The sequence below is a fragment of the Gracilinanus agilis genome, chromosome 3 (genome assembly GCF_016433145.1).
Source record: "Gracilinanus agilis isolate LMUSP501 chromosome 3, AgileGrace, whole genome shotgun sequence".
NCBI lineage: Eukaryota > Metazoa > Chordata > Mammalia > Didelphimorphia > Didelphidae > Gracilinanus > Gracilinanus agilis.
Genome location: NC_058132.1, coordinates 578,338,511 through 578,359,729, shown reverse-complemented (window position 1 = coordinate 578,359,729; position 21,219 = coordinate 578,338,511). Strand labels below are relative to the sequence as shown.

At 32.3% G+C, this 21,219-nt stretch overlaps 1 protein-coding gene across 2 annotated transcripts in view; it reads left to right on the top strand.

The window, feature by feature from the left end:
- Positions 1 to 21,219, top strand: part of TDRD3 (tudor domain containing 3) — a 142,682-nt gene that overhangs the window by 69,518 nt on the left and 51,945 nt on the right. For both annotated transcript variants that reach the window (XM_044670602.1, XM_044670601.1), the window contains one exon: positions 15,930 to 16,783. In XM_044670602.1, the coding sequence (XP_044526537.1) occupies positions 15,930 to 16,783 (854 nt within the window). The remainder of the gene's footprint in view (positions 1 to 15,929; positions 16,784 to 21,219) is intronic.

The window sequence follows — 21,219 nt, the reverse complement described above, 5'->3', positions numbered from 1 at the left end:
CCCCCCCCCCCAGTTTTGTATATATTTATACCTACATATATATATATATATATATATATATGTAAATAAATGAATATATGTGTGTGTGTATATATACACACACATATATATTCATTCATTTATTTATTTATTTATTTTTGCTTGGCATTTCATCCTATACAGTTTGTCCCTGTTCCCTTTATGTAAACTTCTTCTAGTTACCCTGTTGGTAATAACAATGTTTAATATTTGCCAATACCTTCTTTTCTTCTTGGGATATAAATTGATTAAACTTGTTGTGTCCCTTAAAGAAAAGAATTGAGTTAATAGATATATGGAGAAAAATAAATAGAGACAAAAAGGAATACACCTTCTTTTCAGCAGCACATGGAACATTCACAAAGATAGACCATGTAATAGGGCATAGAAACATGGCAAACAAATGCAAAAAAGCAGAAAGAATAAATGTAACCTTCTCAGATCATAATGCAATAAAAATAGTTATTAGTAAGAATACATAGAGAGGCAAACCAAAAACTAATTGGAAATTAAATAATATGATTCTCCAAAATAATTTAGTGAAAGAATAAATCGCAGAAACAATTAATAATTTCATTGAAGACAATGACAATGATGAGACATCTTACCCAAACCTATGGGATGCAGCCAAAGAAGTTCTAAGGGGAAAATTTATATCACTGAGTGCATATATTAACAAATTAGGGAGGGCAGAGGTTAATGAATTGGGCATGCAACTTAAAAAACTAGAAAATGAACAAACAGATGAAAATTAAATTAGAAATACTAAAAATCAAAGGAGAAACTAATAAAATTGAAAATAAAAGAACTATTGAATTAATAAATAAGACTAGAAACTGGTATTTTGAAAAAACAGATAAAATAGACAAAGTACAGGTCAATCTAATATAAAAGAAAGGAAAGAAGAAAACCAAATTAATAATATCAAAGATGAAAAGGGAGACCTCACCTCTAATGAAAGGGAAATTAAGGCAATCATTAAAAACTATTTTGCCCAATTATATGGCAATAAATTTAGCAATCTAGGTGATATGAATGAATATTTATAAAAATATAAATTGCCTAGATTAACAGCAGAAGAAATAGAATACTTAAATAACCCAATATCAGAAAAAAAAAATTGAACAAGCCATCAAAGAACTCCTTAAGAAAAAATCGCCAGGGCCTGATGGATTCACAAGTGAATTCTATCAAACATTCAAAGAACAATTAGTCCCAATACTATACAAATTATTTGATATAATAAGCAAAGAAGGAGTCTTACCAAATTCCTTTTATGACACAAATATGCTACTGATTCCAAAACCAGGTAAATAAAAAACAGAGAAATAAAATTATAGACCAGTCTTTTTAATGAACATAGATGCAAAAATCTTAAATAGAATACTAGAAAAAAGACTACAGCAAGTGATCAAGAGGGTTATTCATCATGATCAGGTGGGATTTATACCAGGAATGCAAGGATGGTTCAACATTAGGAAAACCATCCACATAATTGACCATATCAACAAGCAAACCAACAAAAACCACATGATTATCTCAATAGATGTTGAAAAAGCCTTTTATAAAATACCACACTCATTCCTACTGAAAACACTAGAAAGTATAGGAATAGAAGGTCCTTTCTTAAAAATAATAAACAGCATATATCTCAAACCACCAAGAAGCATCATATGCAGTGGGGATAAATTAGAAGCTTTTCCCATGAGATCAGGTGTGAAACAAGGATGCCCATTATCACCTCTATTATTTAACATTGTACTAGAAATACTAGCAGTAGCAATTAGAGAAGAAAAAGAAATTGAAGGTATCAAAATAGGCAATGAGGAGACTAAGCTATCACTCTTTGATGATATGATGGTCTACTTTAAAAAATCCTAGAGAATCAACTAAGAAGCTTGTAGAAATAATCGACAACTTTAGCAAAGTTGCAGGATACAAAATAAATGCACATAAATCGTCAGCATTTCTGTATATTTCCAACACATTAGAGCAACAAGAGGTAGAAAGAGAAACACCATTTAAAATCACCCTAGACAATATAAAATACTTAGGAATCTAGCTACCAAAACAAACACAGGAATTATATGAACATAACTACAAAACACTTTCCAAACAATTAAAACTAGATCTAAACAATTGGAAAAATATTGATTGCTCATGGGTAGGACGAGCTAACATAATAAAAATGACCATTCTACCCAAATTAATTTACTTATTTAGTGCCATACCTATCAAACTACCAAAAAGATTTTTACTCAATTAGAAAAAACAATAACAAAGTTTATTTGGAAGAACAAAAGATCAAGAATATCAAGGGAAATAATGAAAAAAACATGAAGGAAGGTGACTTAGCAGTACCAGATATTACGCTATACTATAAAGCAGCAGTCATCAAAACAATATGGTACTGGCTAAGAGATAGAAGGGAGGATCAGTGGAATAGACTTGGGGTAAGTGACATCAGCAAGACAGTGTATGATAAACCAAAAGAGCCCAACTTTTGGGACAAAAAATCCACTATTTTAACAAAAACTGTTGGGAAAATTGGAAAACAATATGGGAGAGATTAGGTTTTGATCAACATCTCACTCCCTATATCAAGATAAATTCAGAATGGGTGAAGGACTTGAATATAAAGAAGGAAACTATAAGTAAATGAAGAAACACAGAATAGTGTACTTGTCAGATCTGGTTTCAGATAGTTCCTATCTCTGTGACCCTAGGCAAGTCATTTAACCCCCAATGCCTACTCCTTACTGCTCTTCAGTCTTGGTAACAAAACACAGTACTGATTCTAAGATGAAAGGGAAGTGTTTTTGTTTTTTAAATGGTTCAGTGTCAGAAACTGATATCATTCCATCAGTTGGAATAACATTAAATTAGAGGCTTTACTGCTACACCCTAAGGACCATGGGACTTTTCCATCCTACTTGTAACTGAAACCTTCCATATGTGTTTTCTCCCCCATTAAAATATGAACTTCTTGAAATCAAGGACTATCTTACCTTTTTCTATTTTGAGTGTGTAGTTTGAAGAGTGAACGGTAAAATAAAAACATGAATTATGTAACCATGGAAAATTTTTCTAAAAATGCAAAAATTAATCCCAAATAAAATAGATAAAAAAATCAAATAAGAGAGGTAGAGAAAAATTGGGGTGGAAATTAGAGTTCAAGAATAGGGAATAAAGCTGATAACTTGGTAAGAGAGAGACACAAAAATACTGAAGAAAATAACACCTTCAAAAACAGAATAGGTCAAATGGTAGAATAGACAAAAATACTCTAGAGAAGATATATTTAAAAAGCAGATTTAGCCAAATGGTAAAAGAGGTACAAAATTCACTGAAGAAAGAGTCTTTTAAAAAGTAGAATTGACTACATTGAAAAGGAAGTTTTACAAAGCTCACTGAAGAAACTAATTCTTTAAAAATTAGAATTGGGCAAGTGGATGCTAACAATCCTATGAGCCATCAAGAAACAATAAAATAAAGTCAAGAATTTCTCAAAAATAGGAAAATTGTGAAATATCACATTAGAAAACAATTGATTTGGAAAATAGATCCAAGAGAGAATTAAAAATTTTTTGAAGTATCTGAAAGAAATTGCCAAGGAAATTTCCTTGCCTTGAGATTCTAGAACCATTGAGTAAAATGAAAATTCAAAGAATCCACTGATCACCTCCTAAAAGAGATCCCAAAATGAAAACTCCCAGGAATTTTGTAGTCAAATTCTAGTACTCCTAGGGCAAGGAGAACATATTTCAAGTAGTCAAAGAGAAAGAAATCAAATAATGTGGAGCCACAGTCAGGATAAGAAGATTTAACAGCTTCTCCATTAAAAGATCAGAAGGTTTAGAATGTGATATTCCATAGGGCAAAGAAGCTAGGATTACAGCCAAGAATCATCTACCTAGAAAAACTGAGTATAACACTTTAGGGGAAAAAATAGATATTAATTGAAATAGGAGGACTTTCAAACAATCCTAAGGAAAGGACTGGAAGAAAAATTTGATAGGCTAATATGAACTGATGCAGAGTTTGGTTAGCAGGACTTGGAGAACATTGTTCACAGTACGATGAACAACTATGAAGAACTTAGATATTATCTGAAATAAAATTATCTAAGATATTCTTGAAAAGTGGAATCATGAAAAAATATCATTTGCCTCCAGAGATAATCTGAATCCAGAGAAAAGCATACCATATTTCACTTTCTTCATTTTTTTTTGTTTGTTCGAGTTTTCTTCCACAAAAGGACTGATATGGGAAAATGTTTTATATGATTGTACATGTAAAATCTGTGCTTAGATTGTTTACTGTTTTAGGGAGTGTGAGGAGATGGGAGAAAGGGAGAGAAAGTGTTAAAATAAAAAGTGTTAAAATTTTTTTTCATTTGTAATTAGGGAAAAATGATAAAAATAAAATGCTGTTTTAAAGAATGTGATGCCTAAAACCGAACAATATTCCAGATAGAAATTGACCTTAATGGAATACTTCAGAACTAATTAATTCTCTAATTTTGGATATTATGTCCCTCCTAATGTAGCCCAATATTATGTATTAGCTTCTTTCGCTTGTATATCAACACTACTAATGCACGGAGGTTAGAATCTACTAAAACATTAAAATATTTTTCAGATAGGCTAACATCCAAGCCATACTTTTCCTTTCTTATACTTTGGAAGATCATTTAAAAAAATAAAATGTAATATTTTACACTTATTCTTATTAAATTTTCTCTTATTTCATTTGGCCCCACATTCTAGCTCATGTTTTATTTTGACTCTTCATCCAACATGAAGTTATCTCTCCTTGCTTTTTGTTATTTATAAGTTTGGTAAGCATATTATTTCTTTCTTTAAGTCATTAATAAAAATCATATAGGATGAAGGACAATGATTACCAGCACATTCTGATAGAGACTTATAAGTTGATATTGTACTATTAATGATTTACTTTGTTTAGCTACTCAGCCATTTCCTTGTTTAAAAGAAAAAAGGGAAATAATGTTAATTAGCATGAATAATTTTTTTATGAAGTCATGTCTTTGTGATCAACTTCATTTTCTATATAGTTACTATCCATATATTCTAGATTTCTTCCCAGAAATCTAAAACTATAATTTATACCCCCCCTCTCCTTTTTTTAATTCAGGAAAACATTTTGTCCTTTTGCCTTTCCTTAGTCCTGGAACATCTTCTCCATTCTCCATGATGTTCCAAACATCAGTGACTCAACAAGTATAGAATTGCCACTTATTTCAATACCTTGATACACAGTTCATCTGAGACCAGCAACTTGAACTCTTCTAGGGTAATAGGATGCTTTTTAAATACTTCCTGCTTATTTTGGACTTCAATTCCCTATTAGTAATTTTCATTCTTGTCTTTAAAATCCAGAAGTCATTTTCTTAGACCCAGAAAATTCATTATTATGTTTTTCTGGGTTCTCTTCATTGTTCTATTATTGTTCTTTTGTTGTTCTATTTGAATAGCATCTTTGTCCCTTATTTTAGTTTCTTTATTTTCCCAGTGACCTTTAAAATTGACTTTTTTGTTGTTTGTTATATACAATTCAGTTCATTCTGAGTATTGGTGCTTAGGAGACAATTCTTATAGGAGGGCGTGATGTCTTTTATTCAGTTTTCATAACTTATTTTGGTAGTTTTTCCCTCCTTTTTGAAAAAAAGTATGTTAGTTGGTAGATTCCTATGTATTTATATCCTTCTCTTTAGAGAATTATTTCTCTTCCATGTGAGAATTGCCTCTCTTTGCATCTTTAAATTTCATCCCATCTCACCTATTATTGAGTTCTCTTGTGCAATTAGTTGTGATTTTATGCCTTTGAAATTTGACCTCCAACGATCTAGGGTCCATGTCTCTGCCTGGTTTTCTTGTTTTATATCACAAATTCTTAAGAGTGTTCATATTCTGCCAACATGGCCATTATTTCTACTGTAATCACCAATTATTCTTTATTATCAAGAACCATGTCTTGATTAGCATTTTATAGGTCTGTTTTTTTCCATTTGAAGTAAACCAGGAAATTAATATCTGTTTAAATTTTGGCTAAGCTAGCATATGTTTGGAAAATTGAAGTCCCCTATCACTGTTATGTGTTTCCCAAATTAATTTAACTGTATAACACTTGTGAATTTTAAATATGTTGATGAAACCTAAATGCTTTTTCAGGAATCCTGGGAGTATTGATTCATTCATTTAAATAAAAAATATACATTTAAGTGAACATTCTAGGAGAAAAAGCACTTACCTAGATAGTATCAGAAATACTAAGATAAATAAGGTAGAGTCCCTGCTTTTAGTTTATGATTTGTACATAGAGATAAAATATACACAAGTAAGGAATTCAGAATAGAAAGTTAGATGCATAAGAATGTTAATAAACTATGAAAGTTTATAGTAGGTAAAGTTGTTGTCCAACCCTGTTTATTTCAATTTCCTTGTTTGTAAAATGAGCTAGAAAAATAAATGACAAACCAATCCAGTATATTTGTTAGTAAAGGCTTCTTGTAGGAGGTAGCAACTGAGCTGAACTCTGAAGAGAAGGGAATGAGGCCAGGTGTGGAGATTAGAAGGAAGAACATATTGAAAACAGGATCAGAGGGGATTCAGATTGTTTATCATTATAGATTTATCCAGCTATAGTTGCTGTTTATAAATACCAGATTCTGAAACCAACATTGTTTTTTTGGTTAGGTAGATCAGCTTCTAAATGGGCAGGAAGTTGAGAACATCTTTTTAAATATAGAAATTGTGACAATAGCAAATATATGCCACCATTCAGGCTTTTCTGAGACATGGCAAAAAACATTATATAAATTAGGACATTAAACATGATACTTGCTCAAAGTAGAATTTAAGGTGGGTACTTTAAACATTTATTGCACTGATATGTGTCAGATGGATTCATTTCATGAATAACTGTCTTAGACTATTATTTTAATATATAATATCAAATCAAGTTTTAGACATTTCTGTATCTTTTAGAAACATTTCTATAATTAGAATAGCAGCCAAAAGTGTATGTTCTGAAGCAAATTCTTATCTAGTACTTTTTGCCTTCTACTGAGACTTTAACTTACAGCTAAATCACACCAAAAATGCATAATGATTCAGCAAAGAATAAGGAAGAGAAGAGATCAGCTAGTTAGGAGAAATCAGAAACAGCAGTATCACAAAATCCAAAGAACAAAAGAGAATATGTAGGAAGAGATGACTAGTTGTGTCAAATCAGATGCTGATAAAGCTTGATAAAAGGCTTTTAAATATATTTGTTTTTAGTTTTATTGACATTTTGTCTTTATATTACAAACTTTTATAGGTTTCTCCAACTCCTTGAGAGCTTTTTGTAACAAAGTAAATCAATTAAGCAAAACTAGTAATTCATTTACCTCATTTGAAGGTGTGTACAACATTCCTTATCTATAGCACATATACCTCTCATTAAAAGAATTCAAAAATATTTTGAATGAATGTAAATTTATTTTCTCAATTCCATTGGGGGGGAAAATACATTTTTTGAAACAAATATGCAGTTAAGCAAAACAAATTTCTTCATAGACTGTATATAAAAATATGTATCTCATTCTGTGCCCTAAATATATCATTTCTGTGCCAAAAAGTGGATAGTATATTTCATCATGGGTAGTCATTGTATTGATTTGAGTTTTTATAGCTTTCAAAGTTGACTATAATAATGATAATAGTGATGATGACTAACATTTGTATAGTACTTTAAGGTTTACAAAGCATTTTATGAATAGCATTTTACTTGATCCTCCCAACTACCATGGTACGTAGATGCTATTTTTATTCCAATTTTATAGCAAAGGAAACTGAGGCAAATAGTGATTAAGTGATTAGCCCAGGGTCACAGAACTGTTAAGTTTCTGAGTTTGCATTTGAACTCAGGTCTTTCAGGTCTAGCACTCTATCTGCTGTGCCACCTAATTTCCTACCCTACACAGTATTGTTACTTTGTGAATTATTCCTCTGCTTCTACTCATTTCTTCATCAGTTTATAAATGTCTTCTTTATTGTTCATTTTTAATAGTGATATTATAATATAACTTATCATTCTGATTCTGTTTATTTCACTCTGCATCAGTCTATTTATGTCTTTGTGTATCTCCTTGTGATCATCTATTTTCTCATTTTTATAATAAGTATTCTATCATATTTATATACCTTAGCTTATTCTTCAATTGTCTTTCCTTCGGTTTCCAGGCTTATGCCTTAGCAAAAAGAACTGCTATATTTTTCTACCTGTGCAATCTTTTCTTCTTTCTTAGATCTGTTTTTAGCATAATACTAATAGTTGTATAGCTGGAGCAAACAAAGGGTGTATATTGGTGAGTAGCCTTTTGTGTATAATTCCAAATTGGTTTCCAGAATGATTGTGCCTATTTGCAGGTCTAGCAACAGTGCAGTCAGTATGCGTGTTTTCCTGTAGTCCCTGCAACATTTATCATTTTCGTTTTTTTGATTATCTTTGCAATCCAATGATCATTGCTTTAATTTTCATTTCTCTAATCAGTTAGGGTTGGAGATTTTTATTTTTTTTTGATAGTTGGATTTGTTCTTTGAACACTGGATACCTACTAATACTTTAAATCTGCCTCTTGTGGTATTGAATAGAGCTATTTAATACATGATTTTATTGATGATTCTAAGAATCAGTATCTGCAAAATTTATAGGAAAATCCTTTAACTTCTGTGGTTAATGATAATGTTTTGATGGGTCTAATTAAAGGGAAATTTTAGTTCTTTGCTTTTCTGTGGTTTCATGTGTAAAACTAAGACCAGGGCCAGTTCTTACATAGGTCATTAAATCTTATAAAATCAAATGAAAAAGTATTTTTAAAGGCTTGCATGCTAAGTGCCAAGGATAAAAGAAGGGCAAATGACAGTTCCTATTTTCAAGGAGCTGTTGGCATCACCAAATTAGATAGTATAGAATGAAAAGAAAAGTGGGCACAGGCCAGAATGTTGGGCATGATTTGTGAGTATGACTTAGATGAAGATCTAAAAATGAAGACTAAGGAATAGTCAAAAGGGTGGGTAGGAGAATTAGGAGAGAGCACTGTCATGAAAACCTTCAGAAAAGAGTGTAAGAGACACATCAAAGGTTGCAAGAAGGTCAGGAAGGATGAGGGTTAAGAAAAGGCCAGTAGATTTGGCAATTAAGAAGTCTTTTGTCATGTTTGTTACATAAAAAATTCATTAGTAAGAGCTATTTTTTTTTGTCAAGAGTTTTGAGCACTTGTTAAATCATTCTTCAAAGTCTACAGACAGATGGTTCTATGTTTTTTAAAGCAGAATATTATGATCTTATGTATCCTAGAATACTTTGGCAGTCAATTTAAGCCTATGGACCCTCTTTCATGATCATGTTTTAAATACATAGAATAAAATTCATAGGATTACAAAGGAAACAAATTATATTGAAAAAATTTATCAGAATATATTTTTTAAAAACTCAATAAGTTCATGGACCTTAGCTTTAAAAACTTTGCTCTAAAGTATGTGTGTGTGTGTGTGTGTGTGTGTGTGTGTGTGTGTGTGTGTGTATAAAGTGTATGTGTGAATTTGTGTGTATAACATTTAAGAGGTTTTTTTTTAAGCTGCACTGTTTATGTATCTTCTAAAAGAAAAAACTCATTTGGATTTTCCATCAGAGTTTAAAATTAATTTTTCCAGACTCAAGTATACTCCTGGATTATGTAGTCTGAAATTTATTAGGAGGTTTTAATGGTATATTGAATCGTCAAACCATTGGCTACTGCAAAAAAGGGAAGCCAGTTGTTAACATTTTAAAAAGATTTATATTGAAGACATAATTTTGTTCAAATGATGATTTTGTCTTTTGACTATTTGCCTTATTCTAATCCTTAATATCAATTATATTAGAATTCATTTTTTTTGCTATTCGGGATATGTTTTGGCTTGTTTGGAATATGAACAATGCATGTACTAAAAATATTTGAGTTGCTACAGAGGATATATTCACTCAGCTTAAGAGCCTGTTTTGCATTATTTTTATTTTGCTTTATGGCAGACTTCTGGAATAGCATTCATATCTATCAGGAATCTTAATAGACATTAAAATTTAAATATAGCAAAAGGTTATGTAATTGAAACCAAGGGTCAAATCAGTATTGAGTTTTTGAGGAATTATTTTCTTTATTGAGCTTGGATCAAGCTAATTGATTGAGCAAATACTTTAGAAAACTGAAGTATACAAAATTCGACCCCAGGAATCAGATCAGTTTCAGGGGAATGGTTTTTGTTTCAGTACTATGCTGATTTATATTTTGGATCCTAAGATGGTATCATCCTCTTTCTATTTTATGATATTGAGTATTTCAAGGATTGTCAAATTTCACTTTAATGCAAAGGCTGTGAGATTTTATGTGGAGTTGCAAGAACGAAGTTCAAGTATCATAGTATTATGTTCATATTTGAAGAAAAGCTGCCTGTATCCAGAGAGATGCCTGTGCATTGTTGTATAGTGTTATTTCCTTGGGTCACTTCCTAGTCCTCTTTAATTTCAACATTGTATTGTTATTGAGTGCTTACTCTTCATAACTGTGAAAAAAGGAAAAGAGTCTTATTTCATGGAAGAAAACCAGGCATAGAGAAGGTAAATAATTTGTTGACAATCATAGAGCTGTGGTGGAGAATCTAACATTTCCTAAATGAGTGTTCTTTTTGGTGATAATTTGGTGATAGAGATTTATAATATTGTTGAAACATAGAACTAGTTGTTTTCTAAAGATATGAATGAAAGAGGCATTATTACATAATGGATAGAGTGCTAGACTTGAAGTCATGAAGACCTAGTTTAAAATCACTCACTACGTAAGTCACTTAATCTCTCTTGGACACAGTTCTCTTCTAGAAAATGAGAAAGTTGATCTCAATGGTTTCTGAAGTCCCTCTGAGCTCTAACTCTCTGATCCTGTACTATGGGTCTAACTTGGAAAGACTGGGTCCTGTGCAACATTTTCTTATCCTATTCTTGTGGATAATCTTTTCTTAATATTTTTTACTCTTAATGTTTCTTAAAGTCTTTATTCCCATTAGCTCCATTCATTCATTCATTCATTCATGAATTGATAAACAATATCATCAAAAATATTGAGTGAATATTAAGCATAAGACATTTGCAGTCATTAGTTCTTCAAACAGGTCCTTTCTTTTTTATGTAATTTTTAAATTTAGTGTTTTTAAATTTTGAGTTCCAAATTTGCCCTTTCCTTTTAACTTCTCCCTTACCCATTGAGAAAGCAAGCAATATGATACTCAATTTACATGCTAAGTCATGTAAAACATTTCTATATTAGCTTAGCTGGCAAAAAGAGACAAAAATAAAGGGATAATAAGCTTCAGTCTGCATGCAGAGTTCATTAGATGGTCTCTCTCTGGAGGTGGATAGCATTTCTTGTCCTAAATCTTTTGGAATTGCTGTAGATCATTGTATTGATTAGACTAGCTAAGACTTTCACAATTGATTATCATTACAGTATTGCTATTACCATGTACAATGTTCTTTTGGTTCTGCTTATTTTATTTTGCATCATTTTCTATCATTTCTTATAGTAGAACAGAATTCCACCATAATCTTATTCCAGTTTGTTCAGTCATTCTGCATCCTCATAATTTCCAATTATTTGCTACCTTATTAGAAAGAGTTGCTATAAATTTTTTTTTGTACTTATAGAACCTTTTCCTTTGATCTATTGGGTTTTAAGACTTAGTAATATTATTGGTGGGTCAAAGGGTATATACAATTTTATAGCCATTTGGGCATAGTTCCATATTGTTCTCCAGAGTGGTTGGAACAGATTACAATTCCACCAACAGTATATTAGTGTCTCTGTTTTTCTGCATCCCCTTTAGCATTTGCCATTTTCATTTTCTATCATGTTAGCCAGTCTGATAGGTGTGAAGTGGATTTTGGTGGACTTATTTTGCATTTCTCTAATCAATAATGACTTAGAACATTTTTATATGATTATTAATAGGTTTGATTTGTACTGAAAATTGCTTCTATTTCTTTGACCATTTATCAATTGGAGACTGGTTCTTATTTTTATGCATTTGGCTCAGTTCCCTTTATATTTAAAAAATGAGGTCTTTGTCAGAGAAACTTGTTGTACTTCATTTTCTCTGATACCCTTTAGCATGATGTAGTTTCCCTGCACATCTCTTTCAATTGAATTTATTTTTACTTTTGCTTTGTCTGACATGGTTGTTACCTTTGCTTTTTTTTTTTTTTTAAACTTGAGCTGAAGCATAATATATTCTACTCCAGCCCTTCATTTTAACTTGTGTCTCTCTTTTTCAAATATGTTTCTTGTAAACAATTAACATGGTTTTTAATCCATTCTTCTAGACACTTCTCTTTTATGAATGAGTTCATCCCATTCACATTAACAGTTATGATTACTTATTTCCCTCTATCCTGTTTTCTTCTCTTTATCCTTCTGTATCGCTCTCTTTTTTTAACCCTATCCCTCCTTAAAAGTTTGTTTTACTTTTGAGCACTGCCTCCTTTCAACCTGTATCCCTCATCATTCTCCCACCCCTTTCTCTTGCCCCCTTCATCCTCTTCTACTTCCTTGTTTGGTAAGTTAGATTTCTCTTCTCAACTGAGTATGTATATATATTCTTTCCTTTATGAGCTAGGTCAGATGAAAGTGAGTTTCAAGAGTTGCTCTCCTCTTCCATTTTCCTGCTTACTGTAAAAACCTTCCTGCATGTTTCCTCTTTTATATGAGATGATTTCCTCATTCCTTCTTTCCCTTCTCTTAGGGTATCCTTTTTTTTCATACATTTGCTTTTTTTTTTTTTTTTTTTTTTTGAGATTTCAACATAATCAACCCACTCTTGTGCCTAGTGTCTATGTGGACATCTTCCAACTTCTATAATAATGACAAAGTTTTTAGAAGTTATCTGTATTATCTTCCCATTTAGGAATATAAACAGTTTAATCTTATTGAGTCCCTAATGATATCTCTTTCTTGTTTACCTTTTTTTATGTTTTTCTTGAATCTTATGTTTGAATGTCAAGTTTTCTATTTAGCATTGGTCTTTACATTCAGGAATGTATGGAATTCCTCTATATCATTTAATACCTATTTTTCCTCCCTGAAGGATTATACTCAGTTTTGCTGGGTATATCATTCTTGGTTGTAATCGTAGCTCTTTTGTCTTCTGGAATATCATGTTCTTAAGTTCTCTGCTAAATCTTGTATAACACAAGATATATAACTGTGATGCCATGATATTTGAACTATTTCTTTTCCAGTTACTTTTAGTATTTTTTTTCCTTGATGTGAGCTCTGGAATTTGGCTATAATATTCCTTGGAGTCTTCATTTTGAGATCTCTTTCAGGAGGTGATTGGTGGATTCAGTAAACTTCTATGTTGTTCTCTGATTCTAAGATATCAGTGTGGCTTTCTTTTGTAATTTCTTGAAATGTAATTTCTATGCTGCTTTTTGGGTCACAGCTTTTAGGTAGTCCAATAATTTTTTAATTATCGCTTTTGGAACTATTTTACAAGTCAGTTTTTTTCTGATGAATTATTTTACGTTTTCTTTTGTTTTTTTCATTATTCTTACTGTTTTATGATTTCTTGAAGTCTTATGGAGTCATTAGCTTCCACTTGGCTGATTCTAATTTTTAAGAAATTATTTCTTCATCGAGCTTTTGTGTTTCCTTTTTCATGTGGCTTATTCTACTTTTTAAGAAGTTTTTTTTCTTCAGTGAAGTTTTGTACCTATTTTACCATTAAACCATTTTTATGGTGTTATTTTCTTTAGCATTTTTTTATTCCTCTTTTACCAAGCTGTTAATTCTCTTTTCATAATTTTCTTGCAGTGATCATTTCTTTTCCCAATTTTTCCTCTACCACTCTTTTTTCTAATATCATTTTTTGCTATTTGAAAAAATTTCTTTCTTTAGTTCTTTCAGGAATTCTTGTTAGCTTTGTGTCCAATATGTGGTTTTTTGTTTGAGACTTTGCTTGTAGATGTTTTCATGGCATTATTGACTTCTTAGTTTGAATCTTGAACTATCATGTCATATCATAGTTTTTTATGACTAGGTTCTTTTTGTTGTTTGCTCATCTTCCCAGTTATTTCTTGTCTTTGAAATTGATATTAGAGTTGGATTCTGTGAAGGTGGTGAAATGGGGTGGAGGTCATTGTACCAAGGCTCAGGCTTTTTTGTTTTGCTATTTTCGCATCTTCTTCTAGAGGTTTGTAAGTTTTCTGTATGTCTAAGGTGGTGTGATCCTGCGAGAGATGTAATCACTGCTTTCTTAGTCTGCCTCTCGTCCTTACCCAGGGAGAAGGCCTATTCCCTTGTAACCACAAGAATTAGGGCTCTTTTCTGCTCTGGAATTGTGAACAGGAACCATGTAATAGGCAAAAGTGTTGCCAAATAGTACCTAGTCCTAAGTCCAGTGCTACCCCAGAGGTCCCCAACAATTTCTTTCTAATGAGTTGTCCAATGCCCTTACCATATCTGGGTGGTGAGAGCTCCCCAAAGTGCTCTTGTTTCTATCACACATTCTATAATGCCCTATAGTTGGTGTTGTGGCTGCACTTTGGCTTGGGCCAGGTCCCATCCCAGTGTCATAGACCTCTCATTCTATCCTCTTAAGTTATTTTGGGCTCGAAAAATTTCTTTCTCTGACTTTTTGTTGGATATGCTGTTCCAGAATTCAATTGGACACATTATCTTAAAGTTTTTTGAAGGAGAATGTTGAGAATATTCTGCTTGAATACTGTCTACCCGAGCAGTCCCTTTCTAAAAGTTACATACCACTTCAATAGCATTATCACTTAAAAAAAAATTTACAGCAGTTCACATATCCCTTATATTAAAACAAAAACATAAAAGGAAACCTAAGAAATCAATATCTTTGTTTAAAATTACTTTGAATGTCTACTCTGCCATAATTAAAAATAACATAACATTTATATTGTTGAATTCAAAATACTAGTAACACAATTTATAATGCTAATTCTAAAATAGCCTTATATTTTAAGAAATTATTAAATGAAATTGTATATTGATCTGAAATAGAAAGCTCCCAGAATTTGAACATTAATTTTAGGTTCTGGATTGATTTCTAAACTGTTTATTCCTCAAGTGTTATTTAACATTTGATAGACTATATAGTATCTTGCTTATTCATTTTGTTGATAGTCCCCTTTCTTATTGTTGCTTAATTCCTTGCTTTGAAGTGTCATATGCACTACTCTTATGTGGCTAATTAGAAGTAATCTTTTGCAAACTAAATATTTATGACCATAGAATTATAGAGTTAAATGAGACCTTTTGAAATTAGCTAGTCAGATTACCTGAACTGAGAATCAATATCTTTATATAGTTTTACTTTTTTTATATATGTAAAAGAGGCTGTTTCCATCATGGAATGGATTTTTGGAAGTAGATGAACAGAGTTCAAGATGGGGGAAAAACTGGACAGCTTCATATAGCACTACACAAGTTATATTTTCATAATATGATTTCATTAATTGTTTCTTTTTAAGTGAGTTCCCAGAGCAGCAGACTTGCCTGTGTTCAAATGTAAGTATAAAAAGAAAGCCAAATATAAATGACTTTTTGATTATCCACTGTTTTGCATGGTCCATGCCTTTGTTCATATTTGCTCACCTGTGGTTAATTATAAATTTAAAATTTAAAACATCATTCTTATTTTAGGAGTATAAAATGTAGGAAGATTAATCATAATTCATGTTCACTAATGTATGGACTATTTTATTCAGTACATTTGTGTACCAAGTATGTAATAGTATCCATGAGTATATGCCTTTGTGTGATATTAATGTGATACCCTTTTACTTTTTAGAATCCAAATCACAGTCTCAGCCACTCCATCAGGGACAACATAGACTATTGAATAATGAACAAAATGGAGTCAAAGACTATAATCAACCAAGACATCTTCCTCGAAATGATACCAGACAACCAAGGAATGAAAAACCTCCTCGTTTTCAAAGGGATGCCCAAAATTCAAGACAAATTTTAGAAAACAGTGGGTTATCTAGGAGCAGAGGTCCTGAAAGACAGAGCTCTTCTGTGATACATGAAGCATGGACAGAAGAAAGAATTAAGTGTGATAGACCTTATGCTAGAAATGACAGAATTAAAGATATTGCATATCCTTCAACTTCTCACCAGAATGATGGTGCTTTTAAAAAAAGAGATAACTCTATGCAAAATAGATCAGGCAAAGGTTCATCTTACTTGGAGGCAAAAGAAAACCCACTTCCTCAAGAAACCATAGACCACAATAATCAAAAACGTGGGAAAAGGGAAAACCAAATCTCAAATCCTGATCAGTTATATGAAAGGAAAACACGAACAATAAATAATGAAGCCTTTAGTGGTATGAAAAATGAGAAACATTTCAATATGAATACTGATTATTCCAATTCTGTTAGAACTGATGGCTTCAGTGGTGTACCAAATGGAGAGGTTGAAGTTCCAATGAAAGGAAGACGAGTTGGACCTATTAAATCTGCAGGATCCACTGGGGCTCCAGCCTTTGATGATAAAATGTTATTTTATAATAGTGGACCCAAAAGGAGGTCTGGGCCAATCAAACCAGAAAAAGTATTGGAACCTTCTCTTCCTGTGGAATGTGGAAGAATGTGGAAACCAGGAGATGAATGTTTTGCACTTTATTGGGAAGACAACAAGGTATGGCTGCTCTAAGTGAAGTATATGCTATTGTAAATAATGCAAACTACAAATGAGACTTTATAAAAAGTCAGCAAATGGAGGCTAAGCTTCTGAGGCTCATAATTGGAACTTATTTAAAAGCTCAAAACCATACAGCATTAGCTATCCATTCTCTTTTGGTGAATATTTATAAAAAATGACAATAAAGGAAAGAAACAAGCCTCTGTTGATGGATAAGAAAGGTTATCTGTTATAAGAACTGTCAAAAATAATTGTAAAAGTTGGGGAAGTAAACTTGACCCTCAGGTATCATTAAAGTCTTTGCATACTTTTCTTATTTGGAAAGTTATACTTTCTAAAACTAGGGTAGATAGGAAATTTTCCATTGGAGACTATTGAACCTTAGAGAGGTAATGAAGGCCTAAACTAGAGTGGTGGCTGTGTGGACAGAGAGAAGAGAACAACTTTTAGAGATATTGTGGAGGGTAAATCTAAAAAATTCAGCAACTTGATTGGATATGAGAAATATAAATAAGTGAGGGGTTGAGGATAACTTCAAAATTATTAATTTAATTGACTAGAAATTGACAATGCGCTCAAAAGAAACCAGGAAATGATGGATGCTATAGGGTGAAAGATAGTTCTGTTTTGAAGTGCTGAGTTTTAGATACTTTTGTAACATCCATGTAGGAAATAGTAAGTAATCAGAGTAATGTAGGTGGGGACAGAGGAGAGCAGTGAAAGATAGATAAATATTTTTAGGAATCTTGTGTAGAGGGGTCATAACTGATCACTTGGGAAATGATGAAATCACCAAGTGACAGAAGTTTAAAAAGACAAGAGGTCTCTCAATAGGACCTTGGTTTTAATAGGTTGTCCTGAAAGTCTAAGTGCAATTTAAAACTTGAATAGCTTACATATAAAGAGCAGGATATAGCTTATGATCCAGCAACAGAAGATGAGGTCAGACCAGATAACCAGGGCGTTTTCATCTGTGTAATTAAAACCCCTTGAAAGTTCATGGTCAGCAGTGACAGATGCTGCATAGTGATCAAGAAGAATGAGGTCAGTGAAAAAGACTATTGGATTTGACAATTAAAATAATTGTTCAACTTTGCAAGAGCAGTTTTAGTTGGGTAGCTAGATTGGAAACTAGATTGCAAGTGGTTGAAATATAAGTGAGAGTTGAGGAAGTTGTGACAATGAATATAGATCACTTTTATAGTAGTTATATCTGTATAGTAGAGGAGATGTGTGAGATAATTAACTGTAAAGACAGTATTAGTGAAGATTTTTAAAAAATGCCATTAGAAAAGGACTAAGGTTTCAGGAGAGATTAAAGATTAGAAAGGGATTAAAGGGGCATATTTTGGCATGGAATGAAATCAGAGGTAGAAGTGGAGATGGGAGGTTGGGAAGGTTGATCTTTTCAAGATCCAGATCTTGTCAAGATCTTCCCAAAAGATGATAACTATAGCTGTTGCTGGGCCAAATTCATTTCCCTTTGGTAAAATGATTAAGTTTATGTCCCAGAGAATAGAACTAGAACCACTGAGTGGGTGGAAATTATAGGGGTATAGATTTTTTTTTCCTTTGGGGGGGGTTCACCCTAAGAATATCTTTCCTAACAGTTAAAGTTCTCTGAAAATGCAATGAGTTCCTCTTAGATTGTGAGTTCCCCATCACTGGAGGTGTTTAAGAAGACTGAGGATGGAATGAACACTTATTGATGTAATTTTAAGAGGCGATTCATATTTCAGGTAGAGATTGGAATAGATCACCTATGAGTTTTTAAGAGTCTAACTATTTTTTGCTTTCTTTACTAGTATAATTAGTTAAAATTCTTTTCCTTTTAATTTTGTGTCACATTTTACTTGAATCTTTCACTTATAAAGTATAGTATCATACAGAATTGTTATTATTTGTATCATTGACATTTAAGTACCTTGAGACTGATAGAGGAGAAAGTCTGTCTAAATATTAAATACTATATTGTTCATAGAATCTTAAGAGTTTAAAGGGAGTTCAGAGGCCATCTGTCCCATTGTGAACCGTTGCCAAGATTCTCACTGATGTCCGTTAACATTTTATTAAATCATACAGATAAGAGCTAAAAAAGACCTGTGAGGTCAACTGTTTACTCCCCTTCTGAAGGAGGATATTTCTCAAAACTTATTCTTGATTATTTTGTCTAATATGATTTTATATGACTACTATGACAAAGCATCCTGAATGTCTTTGCAGAGAATGCTCCATAGTTTGAATAAATAAATCATACTATTTTTGACAAATTCATTTTTTCATGTCCAACCTATTCCTAGTCATTATTCTTTTGACTTTTAAAATTTTTCCTCTTTGTGGATTTTTTTTTTTTTGTTACCTGTATAATGTCAATGCTTTTTTGGCTTCTTTGGCTAGAGGACTATGCTAAGACTATGATCATGCTTTTATTGTTTCTGTGGTTAAATTAGTTTAACTTATACCAGCTAGAGTTTTTACTCCTTCTACCTACTGTACAAATGCATGCAATTGGTCCTAAGGGGCAAGTCAGTTGGTTTAGTAGAGCAAATTCATCACCATTTTGGGGAAAGCATTTCAGAGCATAAGATTCAGTTTCACTTGAATTCAATTATTAAATGATTAGTTATCTGGTAAGGTGCTCTGCTGGGCACTGAAGAAGGATGAGTTTTAGTTGAGACATTGTTCTTGTCCTTATGTAGCTTACAGGTTAGTAGAGATAGAAGTCAATTCATGAACTGAAAACTACGATAAAATACTGCCTGATAAATTCTGTAGAATGAACTCAATTGGCAGAAAAGGAAGGGAGCTAAACGCCTCTAAAATGCCTTAGACAATAAGTATCTTTACTTTCTCTCCTCCTACTTCCTTCTTAGCCCCTTAAAATTTTTATCATTTTACTGAAACTGCTTTTTCCAAATTACTTATGATTTAGTTCTTTTGCAAATCCTCTTTCTCTTTGTCTTCTCTGGAGTCTTTGAAACTGTTGACCACTCTTTCCTCCTTGATATTGACTTGTTTCTAGGTTCGGGGGATAAGTCTCTCCTTGTTTTACTTCTGTTCATCTGCCCCATCCTTCTCTATCTCCTTGTATTTTTTTTTCCAGGTCATGCCCTCTTAACACAGGTGGTTCAGTTCTGGACTTTTTTCTCTCTCAGTACTCTTTCTTTTGGTGATCTCAGCCACTCCCATGGATTTAATTTCCATCTCTAAACTGCTGAATCTCAGATCTGCCTGTCTTATCCAAACTCTCTACTGACCACCAATATCACAACTGATAGCCACCAGTTCTAACAGAATTGGAATAATCAGTATTCTTATTGAAATGTTTTCCAGCTGTCAGGATCTTCAGTGGGGACCTTGTCCTGTCAGGGCTGGCTCTTCACCCCCTGTCTTTGGGTTTTTCTTCACTCTTACTGGCTGACTTGAAACAAGAGCATTGGTTTGGATCCTTAAATGAGTCTCAAAATATGATTCTACTTAAGGTTCTCCCAAACTTTTCAATTAGTCTACAAGAAATTAGTATCTGCTATGAAAAGGGCACACTTCTTAGGGGCTCAGAGATGAAAAGTATAGGGGTACTCTGGGAAAAAAGGAAGACTAATTTAGCAACAGTATGAAGAAATGAATGTAAATGGGGAGAAAATGGGGATGGCAAGATCAATGAAAAGTCATTGTCTATTGTCTTGGTAGGTAGTACTGAAGTAATAGCAACAACAGTATTGGGGAGGAGTCAGTTTTAAGAAATATTACAGAGCTGACTCTTTAGCCCTAGAGCAGCCCATTTATTTGATAACTTTTATTCCTCCCACATTATGTTTTGGTTGAATGGCAGTCATTTTGTCATTTATTTATTTATTTATAGTTGAAAGAGCAAGAACAAAGCCACCTAGCTATTTAAATAATTGTTCTATTGTTATTCTTCCTTTTCCAAGTTTCCCTTTGGAATTCCTGAGGTATTGTAATGTTAATATACTTATATATACAAAAAAGTATATGTCTAAGAGAGTTTGGGAGAAATTAAGTGTGATTAAATCAGTGTAGAAGTTTAGAGAATTTCTGGTGTAGAAACTGCCTCTTCAGATGCAGACTGGCATTTAATAGTGTTAGAGCTGCCCAAATTACATATTTATTATGTATGAGAGGTACAACTTTAAACTCCAGACTTAGCCCTCTATACACCACTCCATGCTGCCTCTCTTCCCTTTCTCTAGCTCCAATGTGTGTATTTGTTTATCTTTCCCTTTATATGCACATGAAATAAAAATCTTCCCCATCTTATAAATGCAAGAATTTAAGATTTGTAGTTTTTTTTATAATTATATATAGTGTATTTGTGTGTGTATAGGCATACGTCTGTGTATGTATATAAAAACATATGTATATTTATATGCATATATTTATACATACATACACAGGTATATATTCTTATTGTA